Source organism: Cebidichthys violaceus, unplaced genomic scaffold (genome assembly GCF_023349555.1).
Source record: "Cebidichthys violaceus isolate CVI_PGR_0920_01 unplaced genomic scaffold, fCebVio1.0.p SCAF_4, whole genome shotgun sequence".
Taxonomy (NCBI): domain Eukaryota; kingdom Metazoa; phylum Chordata; class Actinopteri; order Perciformes; family Stichaeidae; genus Cebidichthys; species Cebidichthys violaceus.
Window position 1 is genome coordinate 1,540,886 of NW_027176594.1, and position 17,773 is coordinate 1,558,658.

Consider the following 17,773-nt stretch of genomic DNA (forward strand, 5'->3'; position numbering starts at 1 on the left):
AAATGAACCTGGTCCAAGTGGGTTTCTTTTCTAATGTGTTCGTATACATGTAATGTTCCTGCTGTACACCATTACAGATGTCAGTAATGTGACCTGTTCAAGTACTGACTCCAGGCAAGTCCAGGACCGGACTCGAGGTGAGTCGAAGACCAGATTCCAGGGGAGTCCAGGGCCAGACTCCAAGCAAGACCAGGGCCTGACTCCAAGCGAGTCCAGGACCAGACTCCAAGCAAGACCAGGGCCTGACTCCAAGCAAGTCTAGGACCGGACTCCAAGCAAGACCAGGGCCTGACTCCAAGCGAGTCCAGGACCAGACTCCAAGCAAGACCAGGGCCTCACTCCAAGCGAGTCCAGGACCAGACTCCAAGCAAGACCAGGGCCTGACTCCAAGCAAGTCTAGGACCGGACTCCAAGCAAGACCAGGGCCTCACTCCAAGTGAGTCCAGGACCAGACTCCAAACAAGACCAGGGCCTCACTCCAAGCAAGTCTAGGACCAGACTCCAAACAAGACCAGGGCCTGACTCCAAGCAAGTCTAGGACCAGACTCCAAACAAGACCAGGGCCTCACTCCAAGCGAGTCCAGGACCAGACTCCAAACAATACCAGGGCCTGACTCCAAGCGAGTCTAGGACCAGACTCCAAACAAGACCAGGGCCTGACTCCAAGCAAGACCAGGGCCTGACTCCAAGCAAGACCAGGACCAGACTCCATGTGAAGTACACACAGAAGGTTGTTCAAGTAAACCCTTTTAAGAGTTTAGTCGTGTTATATGAGAGTACATTTACTGAAGTACTTAAATACAATAACGTGGTTATTTCCTACCTACTAGTATTCTTCCATCTCAGAGAGAAATATAGAACGTTTTACTCCAGTGAGTGAGTGACTTCTTCTTCTGTCTGTCAGTTACACCAAATTTAATGAAGTCAGACAAAAACATGACACACGTACAGTAAATACAGAATTCAGCTAATTGTGTTAGTTTTTGATGACAGGTTGTTTGAATTGATTATTATAGAGATGTGATATAATGGCATAATCACAATTTAATTAAACTGAATAATTAATAAATGAAAGAAATACGCCTGTTCATTTAAAGGTGATGAATATATTTACAGACATCATACTGTAACTCTTAAAGCTCTTGGATTCAAGCAGTAAACAACAACCAGACTCTTTATAATTTCTTCCTAATTTAACAGCGTTTGCTGTATGATGGAGCGAGTTTAACGCTTCCGTCTGATTGGTCGGTTCTCCTGACTCCAGCCAATCGTCTACTTCTGTGTCGGGACGAGCTCGTCGATGTCTCGGCCGTCCTCCAGCCTCTTCTCCATGGCGAGGAGCAGCTTGACCCCGTCCACCACCAGCTGGGTCAGTCCCACCTCGCTCGGGCCGAAGGTCGCCGCGTTGCTCACGCAGTACAGCGCCGGGGATTCTGGGAAATGGAAAGGCAAGTTTTGAAAACCAGAGCTGCTTTGACTTTGTGATTCGGGTCAGATGTCACGTGAAGCTGCGGAGCCGCCTGCATGTCAGACATCTTTGATACGAGTGTGTGTTTGTTGGTTGCTGCTCATTGATCTCGAACACATAAATAACTAGAGAGCATCTTTCAACTTATTTGATCCCGAAAACTTTATTGATCCAAGGGTGAATTTACCCTGAATGCATCAATAATAATAATGCAGTAAATGTCGTAAGAAGTGTAAGAACTGAGCTGCAGCTACCAGAGTTACGTGATGAGACACGAGGGAAAGGTTTGTCCTCGCTACCTGTGGTCGTGTGCATGCGGATCCTCAGTCTCTTCAGGACGTCCTGCAGGCGTTTGTGTCCGGGGAGGTGTCTCAGTCGGAGGTGGACTCTGACCCTCAGACCCGTCCCCACGTCGGCCGGAGAGCTGCTCACCCACCCCAGCTGCTGCTTCCAGGTGAACGGGTGTCGGAGCTCTCTGTAGACCTCCTCCAGCTGGAAACACAGAGGTCAGAAGTCACAGACCACAACTCCTCTTCACTCTAGAGGACGGAAAGACGTCCGACACCAACAGCACGAGGAGCATCGGGTAGTACTTCTAAAAGTCAGTTCTGTAGTATTTCACTGGAGGTGTTACCCTAAGCGATACTGGATATCAATATTTGTGCGTTTTTAAAATAAATCAACTGTAATTTATAACAGAAACAAACAATCTAGATCCATTAGATACTGTAAATACTGAGTGGGACATTTTAAAGAGTTAAAATGAACACGTCAGCTCTCTCTGTTTTATTTCTATTTTATATCTGCCGACATTAACGCTGATACCATCTGCAATATGCCAATATCAGCAGATATATCAACCTGGTCTGTTTTGTGGTCCATGTGATATAATAAATTATATATTCGACAACATCTTAGGTTACTTATGGTATTTGGAAAATGTATTTTTTGAAGATTTAGGTCTGATATAGTTTTAGAATTTATTATGTGCGGCTTATTATCTGCCCTTAGTATAAACATCTGGAGGATGGGAGCAGATGTTGTAAACTCATGGTTAAAAACAAAAGTGTAGATAAACAACACGTTCATGAAACCGGCAGACATTTTGTTTCTCAAATGTTTCTGACCTTCTGCAGGTTGATGCAGATGCATTTAAAGGCCTCGGCGACGTCGGCGTCGTCTCGTGTGGACACCAGTCTGAGGTGGTCCTCCATGTTGACCCAGACCACTAGGCTGCCGTCTTTACTCACCCTGCAACCAGGAATAACGCGATTTTACATTGTTTGACATTTGAATTTTGATTTTTAGGATTTGAATCACTGGTGTCACTTGGTACGGAACCAGACTGACCAGACTGCCCTGGAGTCGGGCCAGTCCCGGGCCACACCGATACGGAGCTGAGAGGAGGACGGAGGGTCCAGGTTCAGCTCCCTCTGCTGCTCCTGGTCCAGCTCCTCCAGTAGGAGGAGTTGACCCGGCAGCTCCTCCTCCAGCCGCTGCAGAGCTGTGAGGACAAGAGGACACATTGGTGAACTGGTTACCAGCTTACTTTGACTCACACCAACTCACAGTGGTCAAATTCTTAGACGAGCAGATTTGGACCAGACTGTCAATGAACCCAAACTGTTCTTTGTGTGGGAAAACTAAATTGTTTTGTTGCAAATATCTTGACTTCCTCTGCATCCAGCCCCGAGCCCATGCAGCTGATCCCGCTGAAGAGTCTAATCTACTCTGAGTCACGGACATGCAGTACCTTTCCTGGCCAGTGTGAGGAGCTGTCTGCGCTCTCCTCGGCTGCAGTGCGTCGGGAAGCAGAAGTCCTCGACGCCTCGAACAACACTCACCTCACAGCGTGCGGCGTATGACCTGTCCAAGTCACAAGTGCCCTGCACACACACACACACACACACACACACACACACACACACACACACACACACACACACACACACAAGAACATTTCTGCGGAAACGTATCCGTTACAGTGGTAGCACGTGAAGCTAAAGTGCTAGCATTGAACAAATAAGTTGTTGAGCTTCATTTTCCACAGTTTTCCAGCAGGATGTTGGCCAGAAAACATCAGTTACATCAATAATGATAACATCATAAGTCAGACTTCTTTGTTACATGTTTTGTATGTTGGCCTGACGCCATCTTGGCTTTTTTGTATCGCAGAATAAGAACTTTTTAGGCAACCAAAAGATTACAATTAACTTTCATGAAGCACACCGTGAAAGAGTTAAAGATGGAAGAAGTAAACATGGACAACTCACAACGCCGTGGTAGCAACCTGTCAATCACAGTAAGCCCCGCCCTAAAGCATACTCTGCTTTATGGTCTGTTTGACTCTAAATGGAGCATAATGTACTAAATGAACATCATGCTGCATTGAAGAAGACTGTAAACTAGAGATTGAGACCATAAACTCATGTTTACAATGTTTACTGAGGGAATAAATCAAGAGAGAAGTAGAGTCATTTTAGACTAGACTTCTATACAACCAGAGGAGTCGCCCCCTGATGGACATTAGGAAGAATGCAAGTCAAAGGTACTTCAGCATTGGCTTCACTTTTCAGACCCGGCGGTTCCCTCCTGGTGGGGACGTGGTCTGACGAGCTACCTTCAAGTTGTCGTAGTTGAAGTCGGCCTCTGGCGTCTGGCTGCTGATCTTGTGTTGGTGATGCGCCTCGATGACGCGATCGAAGAAGTCACAGAACAGGACGTAGCTCTGGGCGTCGCCCGCGGCGCAGCCCACAGATACAGGACTGGACCAATCACCTTCATACACAGACAGGACATTTACATTTACAGACTCGCAATCACAGTCCTCCCAGATCAGAGGAGAATATATTGACTTTGTGTTTCGAGAGTCTCTTTCTTCTTCCTGATTTTAGTCTCTCTGTGAGCCGCCGTCACGCTGACGTCACGCTGACGTCACGCTGACATCACCTGGTTCCTCGAGGCCCGGGCGGATGACGTCATCGAAGATGACTCCGCTGTGGGTGCAGCGGTGGAACTGCCGGCAGTACATGGCCGGCGTGAGGATCCGTCCCATCCAGGTGGAGTTCCTGTTCAGGTCAGGAAACTCCTCGTCAGGAGAAAATCTCCTCAGGTGGAACTGGGACATGGGGTCAGGGGGGACCAGACTCTGAACGCACAGGAAGTGGTTTTAGATGAGACAGGAAGAGCTTTTAGTCTGAAGGATGCCAACAATGTGGACTAATGTCTATTCTGGCATGTTTTGATTTAGTCACATGGAGTTGATCTTTTGTTTTGGAATTGATCAAGATCAACTTAGCCGTGCAGTCAGACGGCTGAGAGATTATCGATAATGGATTTATCTTCAGTGTTATCTATCTATGAAGGCATTCCTATCTCACGCCGTTATGAATGATTACCTCCAAAATCGGCCGGTATCTCGTCTCCATTGAAAAGGCAACCGGAGCTGCAACAAAATCAAAATGTTGAACATATCGTAGATGAAATGGATCATTTCTTTTATAGAGCTCCTTTAAAACATATAGAAATGAAGATGTACAGTTCTCTGGTTTATATATTTATAATGTGAACTTTGACACATTTTTAGACAGTTGTTTAATCCTAAATAATCTTGAGATAAAAATAACTTGTTTTTGGTCGCCTCTCTCACACTGATACGGTCAAATAACCAATAACATACATGGCTTGTATGAAACTGATGATTGCAAAGATAAAAAACAATAATCATTTGAAAGAAATTGTTAATTGAAAAAAATGTCCTTTTTTTACATATTTGTACATATTACATAATTCATCAATGAAGATCCATATTTATGTTTTTATTAAGATTGAACTCCAAACACTTTATCTAAACTGAGCGTGAGTTTAAAGTCTGAGAAGGACATTAAGGACAGGAAACCAGAGGATTCAAACAGTCAGTGATCATGCTGCTGTTATAACACAGACGAGTCGCGCTCATCACTGCATCCGCTCCAAACAGTCCCGTCTCACGAGCTGTAACGTAACGGTGGGTTGATTTACTGAGTGAAAAACACGGAGCATGCAGTGAAAACACTCACGTTTGACCTTCCACATGTCGTCAGCCTGGCGGCCGTCAGCACAAAACAAAAGCTCTCAGAATAGTCGCGTTGGTGCTGAGCAGCTCATCCCTCAGCCTGCAGGAGTCCAGTTACAGTCCAAACAACGGCGGCCTTTTTATAACCGCATAGCGCTGCTGCTGCTGCTGCTGCTGCTGCTGCTGCCGCCGCTGCGTCCGACCGTCCATCAGCAGAGAGGAGTACGGCGTGTTTTCACCCCCAACGCCTCGTCTACTGCTGCAGTCACACCCGGCCCCACTTCTAGTGGAGTGGTCCCGCTTCTCTGGAGCGGAGGACAAAGTCAAAATGAAAAGAAACTTCAACTTTATTACAATTGTCACAAATAGATATGGAAGCCCATGTCCGCCACAGTGATGGAAAAATAATGATCCTGTAAAGCATAATGAAAAACTTTCATAAAATGACAAAATTATGACTTGGTGTCTCATAATTCTGACATAATATCTCAAAATTAAGACATAGTGTCTCATAATTATGACTTAGTATCTCATAATTATGACATAGTGTCTCATAATTATGACATAGTGTCTCATAATTATGACTTAGTGTCTCATAATTATGACATAGCGTCTCATAATTATGACTTAGTGTCTTATAATTATGACTTAGTGTCTCATAATTATGACTTAGCATCTTAGAATTATGACATAGTGTCTCATAATTATGACATAGTGTCTCATAATTATGACTTAGTGTCTCATAATTATGACTTAGTATCTTATAATTATGACTTAGTGTCTCATAATTATGACTTAGCATCTTATAATTATGACTTAGCATCTTATAATTATGACTTAGCATCTCATAATTATGACTTAGCATCTTATAATTATGACTTAGTATCTCATAATTATGACTTAGCATCTTATAATTATGACTTAGCATCTTATAATTATGACTTAGTATCTCATAATTATGACTTAGCATCTTATAATTATGACTTAGTATCTCATAATTATGACTTAGCATCTTATAATTATGACTTAGTATCTCATAATTATGACTTAGCATCTTATAATTATGACTTAGCATCTTATAATTATGACTTAGCATCTTATAATTATGACTTAGTATCTCATAATTATGACTTAGCATCTTATAATTATGACTTAGTATCTCATAATTATGACTTAGCATCTTATAATTATGACTTAGTATCTCATAATTATGACTTAGCATCTTATAATTATGACTTAGCATCTTATAATTATGACTTAGCATCTTATAATTATGAGATACTAAATCAAATTCTGAAATGCTAAAAAAAAAAATGCTAAGAATATAAAGAATTCAAATCCAGAGTGTTAGTAGAGCAAATTGATATCACATGATTGACATCAAACTAGAATCAAGGAAGGGCTGCATCCCGCTGTGTGTGTCGGAGAATACTTCAGACTCGATGGCTCGAGCTACTAATCATCTTTCTCAAATCACTGCAGCTACTTTTACCACTTTGTGGTACCTTAAAAACATACAGTTTAACTATGAACAGTTCTCAGAAAGAAAGAAAATTGGAACCGTCAAAATTGTGAATCAGCAGGTCAGACGGGAGAAATCGTAATTGGATAAGAAAATTGCATTCATGCATCACTAGACTAAATTCATAAGCAATTTGTCTAATTTCAGATTAGATTTTAGAGTAAATGGTGCATAGTTACAAAATCATTTCACCTCAGGTTGATAGCAGACCATCTCAAGGTGTCACTCAGAGAGAACCAGGACATTCTGATGTAGCATTTAAATCAACTGCCCCCCCCCCCCCCCCCCCCCCGTACCGTTGTCATGAATAAGGTAATCGAGTTTTTTCTGCCGAAAGTCAGAGATGTTATGAAAAAGAATAAAGGAACCACACTTTATTTTTATTAACAGAAGACTTTATTTCTGATAAAACCCTGAGTCGTCTCTTTCACAGAAAGAAGGAGTACCTCAACAATCTCCCCTCCTCTCTCTCGATACCTTTACCTGAAGTACGTGTTCATGTTTCTCTTTGCTTTAAGCCTGAGCTCCAATCAACCTGTGGAACTGATCTAGAATCAGTCATTTGTTTCATGATTAACAGCCTTTCATTCATGCCGATCCTATAGAGAGTTAAAATCAGGCTCACTGGCCAAATGTCATCTCGCAGAACTTCATTTTACTTTCTAGTGGCGATGCATGCAGTCTTGCTTTTTGGCCTGGCAGCCAATCAGAAACCAGATCAATGACATCATATCGGTCCGCTGAACAGACACTTGTTTGGTATTTTTGAGCAGACACCCAGAAGAAGAAACAAACAGTGAAACTTGTCTGCAGTAGTTCAGTAGCTGCCACACAGAAGAAAAACTAACCGCTGCCGGTTCATCATCATCATCATCATCTCCTTTTCTTGAAATAACTAATTGTTTGCTTGCAAAGCTGCCCCAAAGATAAAGACTTCGTCATTAACTTTGAGATCATACACAGTGCTGATGACAACGTCGTTCTCAGCATCGTCTTCTTCTTCTGATCCTCAGAATAAAGACACGTTTCAGTCCTGACCAATACTTAACTGTTTCATATCCGCAGATAATTAGATCCCGATCTCAGGACGACACTCATAAATAACTTGATAATTAAGTCGTGACCTCAAGATGAGGAGCATTAAATAACTCTGAGTGACCGCAGTCGGACCTCCATCAAAGCATCCCTGAGACGATCCTAAAGCTTAAAAGGGAAAACTGTCACAAAGAAAGACAATATTTCCCAAAATATCAAAATATAGCTTTAAAGTTTTAAGTTGGATTTTTTTTTTTACGTGATCAAACTTCTTTCAAAAATATTCTGAAGGCATGTTTTGTAGAAATTTTAAAAAAAAATCACGTCTGTGCCGCTTTGTTTTTTTTGTTTTCTACCAAACTGTCCTTCCTGAACTGACCACCAGATGGCGCCAAAGTAACAATAAAACATAAATCCTAAAAACACGGCAACGCCTACAGCGGGTCTAAACCTGCCATGTCCACCTTCACTTTGACAAACAGCGTGTCGTCTTTCACGTACGCAGCGTTCTGAGGAGTTTCTAGCTTGTTGAGGGGAAGGAAGCAAGAAAATCCAACGGCGACGTTGCTGGCGGACTCGCCGGCGGGTCGCTGGAAGCTTTTGGACGCCGGGTCGGGTCTGAAGCTGAGACTCCGGTGGTTAGCGGCACCGCTTTGATCCAGAACAGACAGGGACACGGTCTGTCTGAAAGGCCACGGCAGCAGAGCGTCGAAGTCTCCCGGCATCAGGACGACGTAAAGGGACAGGTGGGTCCCTCTTCCCTCCCCGTCCCCGTTCAGATAGACCTTGGAGGCCATTTTGTAGCCGCAGGTTCCGGTGTGGAACGGCACGCTGCTCAGGCAGAGCCGCTGACCGCCGACCTCGTCCTCCCTCCTGGTCCTGAAGTCATCGATCTTCCAGATCAGCTTGCCGTCGTAGGAGGTCGCCTGGAGCTCCTGCAGGTGGCGCTCGTTTCTACAGAGCTGAGCGGCGTGGAGATCCAGGAGACCCGAGTGATGCTTCAGATTCTCCTCCAAAGCTCCTGGAAGGAGAACGTAACAACAAGTTCTGACCCTGGAAGCATACTGGACTGTAAACTGCATCTGCAACAGGAACCATCTGGTTCTGGGGTGAGCAGGGACATGAAATCCACCGTTTTCACTGAACTGCACCTTTTAAAAACATTTCAGGTTTTCTTACCCAGGTGTTCTCTGAGGGCCTCGGCCGCCGACACTTCCTGGATCATAGCATCCAGAGACTTCCTGAGCTCCTCCAGCTCCTCCAGACCAGGGCCGAGTGCCCGAGACACCTGCTGGACGTCCAGCTGGACGGTGGACAGGACGTCCTCCTGCCTGCTCAGCGTCCTCTGACCAGACAGACAGACAGGCGACATGGTTTATCGGTGCTGCTCGCACACTAACGACTGCAGGATCCTTCTTGGTCCTGATTTGCAAAAACTCCAGAACGTTTTATATTTTTTACGTTTAGTGATTTTTTTTTGTAGAGGGTGAGATCGTGGTGTTTTGCCAGTAGCAGCTAATGTAGCCTGTCGCCTGCAAAGGACGTAAGCAGCGGGCTACAGAGGTCTGGTTCACTTTCTTTTCACTCCAAACCTCTAGATTGTTTTTCATTTTCAAACTCTTTAGCGTTTAGCCCGTCGAGGCTAACTTGAAGAAAACTGGTCCACGTTCCTCTTTTAAAAGGCAGGGTTGGTAATCTGCAGAACCTAGCAAGAGTACGCTTGAATTAATAAATGATCCAACCTATAAGCCCAGCTCAGTGTTGACACAACTCTAGCAGCATTTCTCCAAAAGTCGCAAAATCTAGCGAGAAAGTTGTCAAGTCATCAACACTGACAGCCCGTCCCTTCAGGCCTCCCTCCAAAAGCCACTCCCCCCAAATTATTACGTTGGACGTAAACAACGAAAAACGCCGTAGTTGGTACTCACAGCTGTCAAGATGGCAGCTTGTGACAGACTCTGGTGACGAGCAATGAGAGCACGGACAGAATACATGCAGGCATGCAGACGTCCGATCATTACATTCGGGCAGAACGAAATGACTGGACGGTCTTATTAACAGCCACAGATAGCAGCTCTGTTGACGGAGCATTTGATTCACTGATTGCTGTCAGGATATCAGGAGAATTTCAACATCAAAACTGTTTTCGGTGACGATTACCTACCCTGCCTTTAATCGTCTGTAACATCATCATCTCTCCTCTATGGCTCCACACTCCTCTGCTTGTTGTTTGTACAACTTTTATTCTATCTTCACACACACACTGTAGTTTATTTTTGACTCGATCACACACACACACACACACACGCACGCACGCACACACACACACACACAAGAATCAAACTGTGTTTTAACCTGAGCTGCAGAGACGATGTGTTCGCGGCTGTTGTTCTGTTGCAGCAGCGGCCTGATTTTCTTCTGCAGACCTGCGAGCAGTAAGCTGTCCGTCTCGAGCTCCGGCTGCATCAGCAGCGCCTCCTCCTGGAGAACCTCCACCTGACCGAGGAGACAGAAATTAAATCTGTGTCGATCAAAGTTTGTTTCGTGGAATTACAATAATTGATAAGTTCACTTTATTCATGAAATAAGAAGGGGTTATAAAGGATGGAAGGATGATATTTCTGAAACAATAATAATATTTAACATTAAATAAAATGCCGACACTTTGTTAATTTTGGGAAGTAACAAGAACCCTTCATATTCGTTATACATATTTTTATTTTACAGAATCTATTCTCATCAAAGCCCATGTTTGGGTTGTTTTCCATCAATATTCCAGATGTTTCAGACACGTGGTGAAATGACGAGCTCCTCTGTGAACCTCCACCTCCTGTAATAACAGTAATAATGTAACAATCAACGCCAGGTACAGGTTCAGGTTTGTGTGTTAGGCGTACCTGCTGCTCCAGGTGGGTGTTGCTCCTCAGCACCAGCAGCATGTGACGATTGACAGCGGCGTCCTCGTGCAGCTTCACCCTCCCTCTCTTATCCTGCAGGACACAACAGGGTTGGTCGTCAGGCGCTCCGTCTCGCGTCACACTGTGGCGGGCGCTTCGGGCGCTTCGCCGCGTCGCCGGGTGAAACTCACCTGCACGGAGCAGCCGAACTTCTTGAAGGAACAGTCGACGTGAAGCTCAGGACACGACTCTCCGTGTTCCGTCAGCTGGAAGACGACATGGGAGACGCTCAGATATTAGTGGGTTCCTGTTTTGTTTGGCTGTGTGTATAGAGGTGACTGTTATCACACTGTCCAGCTGGTCTGCAGGTGGAGGTAATGCCTCAAGATATGCTTCAATTTACTGACAAAGGCAGTGAAGAAGAAGACTGTCAGCTAGTTACAGGCGAGGGTAAACAATGCTGGTTCCAAAATGTTGCAAATGTCTCATGAAGAATGACTTAAGAGCTCAAGATTCACACGGTGAGTTGTGCTTCGCAGGAAATGAAAGTGTTAAAGGGTCACAGCTCCTGAATGCAGCGCTCAATAACTTCCTTTTGTTGTTTTTGTTGTTGTGTGTTTGCTGTGTCTGTTTTGGTGTAAGTGGGTTTCTGGCGTCCATCTGTGTCCTGGAAACTTTCATCTGTGTGTGTGTGTGTGTGTGTGTGTGTGTGTGTGTGTGTGTAAACCAGGCATTATAAATCATTTGATTTGACTGCTGTAGGATTTCATAGAGTGAAAGTCAAAGCTGGACCAGCTCTTTATACTAACAAGCGTTCATCCTCGACAGAATTCCACATCTCTGTCTTTAATCACTGAGCCGTGAGAAAGACTCGCGCGAGATGTGACTTAAGTTGAGCGTTTTATTGTGTTAACCAAGCAGCCAGCTTGTGATCTGCGAGCTGGAGTTACACAAAAGCCAACCGCCAAGCTAATTAGTTGCATTGATGTGCAGACAGCTCAGCCGAGAGGTCTTGAGTGTACCTGCGGGGGTTAAGACGTGAGTGAGCTCACCTTGTGTCTGGGAACCTTCAGGGAGCAGCTGTTGGGACAGTCCACCTCCACCTCCGGACAGGAGCTCTGCACATGATCCTACAGAACGACGAGTCACCACAGTCAGCATCCGCAATATTCATATTTCGTTATACAATAAGCCCGGACATGGACTTCACCTGGATGGAGCTGAGTCTCTGCGGTTGCTGGCAGTGCGGGCAGGGCTCCACGCGGTGAGGACAGGCGTCGGCCAGGTGTTCCTGCAGGTGTCTCCTCTGTAGCGCCGCCCTGCAGCCCGGATTGCAGCACTGCAGCTGCTCATACTGACACAAACTCAGGTGCTCCTGCAGAGGACGAGGCGACGGAAGATTTTATTAGAGACTAGAGGTGTGATTTCATGTGTGCTGATCAGGTGGATTGCTGTGTTTGTTTTTAGGATATTAGATGGTGTAGTACATTCCCCTCGCGCTGAAGGTTCCTTGCAGTAGGAAATACACACAGTGTGTCCTCTTTGGGAGTGATGATGTACAGAGCTAAACATCAGCGCTGTACATATTCACACATGGTGATCAAGTAGCAACCTCTGGGTCTCAAAGGTGAAGCCAATTCACTTACTTAGAATTCTCTCTACTGACCAGCAGGGGGCGACTCCTCTGGTTGTATAGAAGTCTAGTCTAAAATGACTCTACTTCTCTCTTGATTTATTCCCTCAGTAAACATTGTAAACATGAGTTTATGGTCTCAAGTCTTCTTCAATACAGCATGATGTTCATTTAGTACATTATGATCCATTTAGAGTCAAATACAAGACAAAGCAGAGTATTATTTAGGGCGTGGCTACCTTGTGATTGACAGGTTGACGTCACAGTGACTACATCCACTTCTTATATACAGTCCTTGATGATGATGATGATCAGTTAAACTCGAGTTCGACTGAACTCTTTGCGTATAAATTCTACCTGCAGGTGGCGCAACGTGACCACAGAGGTGCATGCTGGGGAGTTGGTGCAGTACACTTCTAAACCGGAGATTTCTCGTTTGCAGCAGTTGTCCTGGAAAACCTGCAGGTAGAGAACTCTTGATCAGTATTTTGGACACATTGAAATGTTGGACCTAATGATGGCGCTCAGTGAAAAGACACAGGATCTTATAAACTCCCACAAAGTACTTTATTTATTAATTTGGGGAAAGTGTGTTTTTTTTTTTAGTCCTCTACATAGTGAGAAGGGAGGAGTGAATGATTTCGGACACCGCCCATGAGTGATCGATCTGTTGTTACTGTTCTTCCTGACTGGACTTCTCAACCATGGAAAAGTTTAACAAGACTGGTGAACATAGTCATTCAGCAGCTAAAGAGAATGATATTTCGAATGGGTGCCTGTGGCTAAATGGAGAGCAGGGCTGCCTTTCAATCAGAGGGTCGGAGGTTCGATCCCCGGCTCCTGCTCTACTAGTCTCATGTCAATGTGTCCTTGAGCAAGACACTTAACCCCAATAATTGCTCCCGTAGCTGCGTCTACGGTGTGTAGATAGATACTGAATTGTAAGTCGCTTTGGATAAAAGCGTCTGCTAAAAAAAATGACCGTAATGTAATATTTCCCTCAGGGGTTTGGTGGAGACCAAACACAGAGCTTAAAGAGGGAGGATATTGGACTCACAGTCATCAGGTGGACACAAAACATGATGAACATGTTACTCTGTAACTGCTGGATGTGGAAATAAACTTGCTGACAAGTGCAACACATCACCTTAACAGGTTGACTACCTGTGACTAAAATACTTAATAATGAGGTGAACTGTGTGAATGTGTGACTGTGCAGCTGACCTCAGCTGGACTGATCGCAGCTCCGTCCACCGGACAAACGGGACCGGACGGCGGTGAACTGTCCCTGAAACACAAAGCAGACTGGTGTTCATACCGAGACGCCGCAGACGGACTCTAAACACATCTGCGAGTACCGGGAACGCTGAACCCGACACGTACAACCAGGGCTGAAACTGACGGTTATTTTCTCATTGAATCAATTCGTTTTTTGGTGTCTAAAATGTTGAAAAATATGGATACGTGTTTCTGAAAGCCCAAGGTGATGTCCTCAAATGTCTTGTTTTGTCCTCAAAAAGAAACCAGAAAACATTAACGTTTAAGAAGCTGGAATCAGGGAATTTTTTTTACTTTTTTTTCTTTAAAAAATACACAAAACAATAAATCAATTGTCAAAATAGTTGGCGTTTAATTTAATAGTTGGCAACTAATCGGCTCTCATATATACTCACAATGTCCCGTTTAAGGGAGGACAATGTTGTTTATTAAATGTTGCTATGCAAATGGATGGAATACAATCACAGATCTGTTGGAGATTTAAATTTTAAATTGGTGTCATAATTCAGCTTAATGTGAACCGTAATGTTGTTATGGCACACTGCAAGAAAATAAAAAAATTGGTTGCAGAGGTCTCAGCTTGTAGCCAAATAGAACAGACTGAAACTTAAATTAAAGGTGATAATTTAACATGATTAATGCAGAAAGTCAGTCTCATGTGATTGTTATTTGGCTCACAGCAGTCCTTGGAGGCAGAGGAAGCAGTAGATGTGTCCACAGGAGCTCTGCTGAGGGTTGAGCACGACTCCTCTGCAGATGGGACAAACAAACTCCTCCCTCAGCGTCAACACAAACTTCAGCGAGTGCTGGATGGAGGACAGCTCCGACTCCCAGGAGCTCATCCTGGACTCCCCGGACCCCAGCCTCGACTCCTCGGACCTCCTCGCGGCGTCCTCAGACGGCAGGCTGGACTCCTCGCATCCTCCACGGTTTGGGTCTGGTGTCGCCATCAGTCTGCAGGAGGCTGAACAGATCACACAGGTGATGTTAAAGACTCCATAATACATTTTTACGTTTGATGTTTTTTTAAATGTTTTAAATCCACCTCTTGTTACTGAGCCGTTCCCACTACAAGTGGATGAATCTGGACTGATGGCTAAAAGTAATTGCAGCTCCGCTCCAGACTGAAGTGAAATCAAATCATTTAAATCTGAATTAACGACTGGTAGTTAAACCTATAGGATGGCTAGAGGTATGTCATGATGTCAAATAACGTTTGGGATGAACTGTCCCTTTTAAGAGCAAAGAACGTTTGGGGTGAACTGTCCCTTTAAGAGCAAAGAACGTTTGGGGTGAACTGTCCCTTTAAGAGCAAAGAATGTTTAGGGTGAACTGTCCCTTTAAGAGCAAAGAACGTTTGGGGTGAACTGTCCCTTTAAGGTCAAAGAACGTTTGGGGTGAACTGTCCCTTTAAGAGCAAAGAACGTTTGGGGTGAACTGTCCCTTTAAGAGCAAAGAACGTTTGGGGTGAACTGTCCCTTTAAGAGCAAAGAATGTTTAGGGTGAACTGTCCCTTTAAGAGCAAAGAACGTTTACGGTGAACTGTCCCTTTAAGAGCAAAGAACGTTTAGGGTGAACTGTCCCTTTAAGGTCAAAGAACGTTTGTGGCGAACTATCCCTTTAAGGTCAAAGAACGTTTGGGGTGAACTGTCCCTTTAAGGTCAAAGAATGTTTAGGGTGAACTGTCCCTTTAAGAGCAAAGAATGTTTAGGGTGAACTGTCCCTTTAAGGTCAAAGAACGTTTGGGGTGAACTGTCCCTTTAAGGTCAAAGAACGTTTGTGGTGAACTATCCCTTTAAGGTCAAAGAACGTTTAGGGTGAACTGTCCCTTTAAGAGCAAAGAATGTTTAGGGTGAACTGTCCCTTTAAGGTCAAAGAACGTTTGGGGTGAACTGTCCCTTTAAGGTCAAAGAACGTTTAGGGTGAACTTTCCCTTTAAGAGCAAAGAATCTTTAGGGTGAACTGTCCCTTTAAGGTCAAAGAACGTTTGGGGTGAACTTGCCCTTTAAGGTCAAAGAACGTTTGTGGTGAACTGTCCCTTTAAAAGCAAATATTACTTTAGATCTCTTCTTTGCATGCTTTGAATATTCAAACTTGCAGCAGAGAGCTCTCTGAGGGTTTAGTCGTCCCGCATAGTGCAGGCACTACTAAAAAACAATATTATCACAAATCTTCTGCATGTTTTAGGGTCAAATAAATTAATTTAATCTGTTTTAAATTGACATACAGGCTAAAATCCTGATATAAAAATATATTAGAATGAACCATCACAGATAAAGCATGTATTGCTCTTTGTAAAGATGGCCTCTTTTTTTCTTATTATCATAAAGTTACTTTCATATCGAGAAAAATTTGATTAAGATTTCCCCCATTACTCACACAGCTGTTCATATCTATATTTTTATTGAACTGATGTGGACATATTCTCAGACTTCACGTGTCCACTACCAAATGTGGGACAACAAGGTCAAATCATTTTACTAAAGTAGAAGAAGAACTACGTTTAAAAAGAAGTCCTACATTAAAAACATTATTCCTGCAGAAGCTAAGCGCAAAAAAACCAGAAACGATTGACACACGCTTAACAAAAGTAAAAGTAGTTGACTCATCGGCATGACTCCTGTCAATGCCATCACACGTGCTGATGACACACACACGCGCGCGCGGTAAGTTATTACCTTGTAATAATAATGACCGTCATCCTCATTCTCATAATCCTCATCATCAGAGCGACGTAAAGGTATAAGACTCAGTAAAACATCATGGAAGTGAGAGTTTCAGCGTGTTTGAATGAGTTCAGGCTGCAGGGGAATCCCCGCTGCTGCTGCCGCTCTCCTCGTTTAAATTCAACTTTAAACTAACCTTAGACCTGTTTTACTGCTGCCGAGTGACTAAAACAATAAAATGACGTTTCAAACTTTTAGACTTTGACTCTGACCCGCTTTAAAACCCCTGATGTTGATCCCCGGAGCCGCTTTACTTTCACTTTCCTCAGAGACACAACATCGACCGTCCCCGGACTCAAGTCAGGTTTGGTGCATTTTTTTTCTTACCTCAGTCGGAGAAATCTCACGTGAAGTCCCTGAAGGCGCCTCCACGCTGCGGTCTGTCGGTCCCTGCGGATCGATATTACTTATTAGTATCGATCATCAGCGGTCCGAACGCAGCAGCGGCAGCGGAAGAGGAAATTATAAGAGCAGGAAGTGAGTTAGCATCAACAACCTGCTGTTATTGCTACTGAGTGAACACAATTACTCAGGAACATGTGGTAGAATATCTTTATAAAATACTCTGTTACAAGTAAAAGTACTACATTCAAAATGCACTCAAGTAAAAGTATTAAAACATTTACAAAACATACATTGTTACAGGTAAGAGTACTGCATTCAACATGTTACTTCAGTAAAAGTACAAATGTAAAAGTGATTTTTTCAGAGTGGCCCATTTAAGAATAATATAGGCTACTGTATATATTATTGATTTATGCATTATTGATGCATTCATGTGTTCATCACTTTAACGTTTCAGCTTGTGAAGCTGAAACTCATTTAAATGACTTTGTATACTGCTTGGTAGTTTAAAAAAATACATCATCATTTATCAGTTGATTTATATTTTGTATTAATAGTCTGCATCTGCAAAGAAATGAAAGCTTTAAAATCACTATAGTGCAAGTAAAAAAAATATATTTTGTAGTAGTAGAATAGAAGTATAAAGCAGCCGAAAATGGAGGTAAAGTACAAGTATCTGTTGGTGGACTACTTGAATAAATGTACTGCACTCAGTGTCCACTTTATAAGGTACACCTCTACAGTCTATCACAGCTGTTGTGACATGAAGTTAGATAGATGTACAGCGAGCCGGTCATTATTGCGAAATGAACATC

General features: G+C 43.7%; 2 protein-coding genes across 3 annotated transcripts; both read right to left on the minus strand.

The window, feature by feature from the left end:
- Window positions 1-1,028: 1,028 nt before the first annotated feature.
- Window positions 1,029-5,630, minus strand: zgc:172076. The gene is made up of 9 exons (XM_068727412.1): window positions 5,527-5,630; window positions 4,867-4,913; window positions 4,418-4,616; window positions 4,089-4,246; window positions 3,222-3,354; window positions 2,819-2,972; window positions 2,596-2,719; window positions 1,768-1,960; window positions 1,029-1,433 (listed from the first exon to the last, which is right to left on the minus strand). The coding sequence occupies exons 1-9, from the start codon at window positions 5,540-5,542 to the stop codon at window positions 1,273-1,275; spliced, it is 1,185 nt and encodes a 394-aa protein (XP_068583513.1). The 5' UTR covers window positions 5,543-5,630; the 3' UTR covers window positions 1,029-1,272.
- Window positions 5,631-7,449: 1,819 nt separating this feature from the next.
- traf5 (Tnf receptor-associated factor 5) lies at window positions 7,450-17,068 on the minus strand. Of its 2 annotated transcripts, none has more exons than XM_068726826.1 (11): window positions 16,941-17,068; window positions 14,566-14,851; window positions 13,834-13,897; window positions 12,967-13,068; window positions 12,187-12,351; window positions 12,029-12,106; window positions 11,168-11,242; window positions 10,977-11,069; window positions 10,435-10,575; window positions 9,259-9,424; window positions 7,450-9,100 (listed from the first exon to the last, which is right to left on the minus strand). In XM_068726826.1, exons 2-11 carry the CDS (start codon window positions 14,835-14,837, stop codon window positions 8,514-8,516), a joined length of 1,743 nt encoding a protein of 580 aa, XP_068582927.1. In that variant the 5' UTR covers window positions 14,838-14,851; window positions 16,941-17,068; the 3' UTR covers window positions 7,450-8,513. The 2 variants fall into 2 exon arrangements, with proteins under 2 accessions (XP_068582927.1, XP_068582928.1); XM_068726827.1 differs by lacking the exon at window positions 16,941-17,068 and adding an exon at window positions 16,566-16,648.
- Window positions 17,069-17,773: the final 705 nt, after the last annotated feature.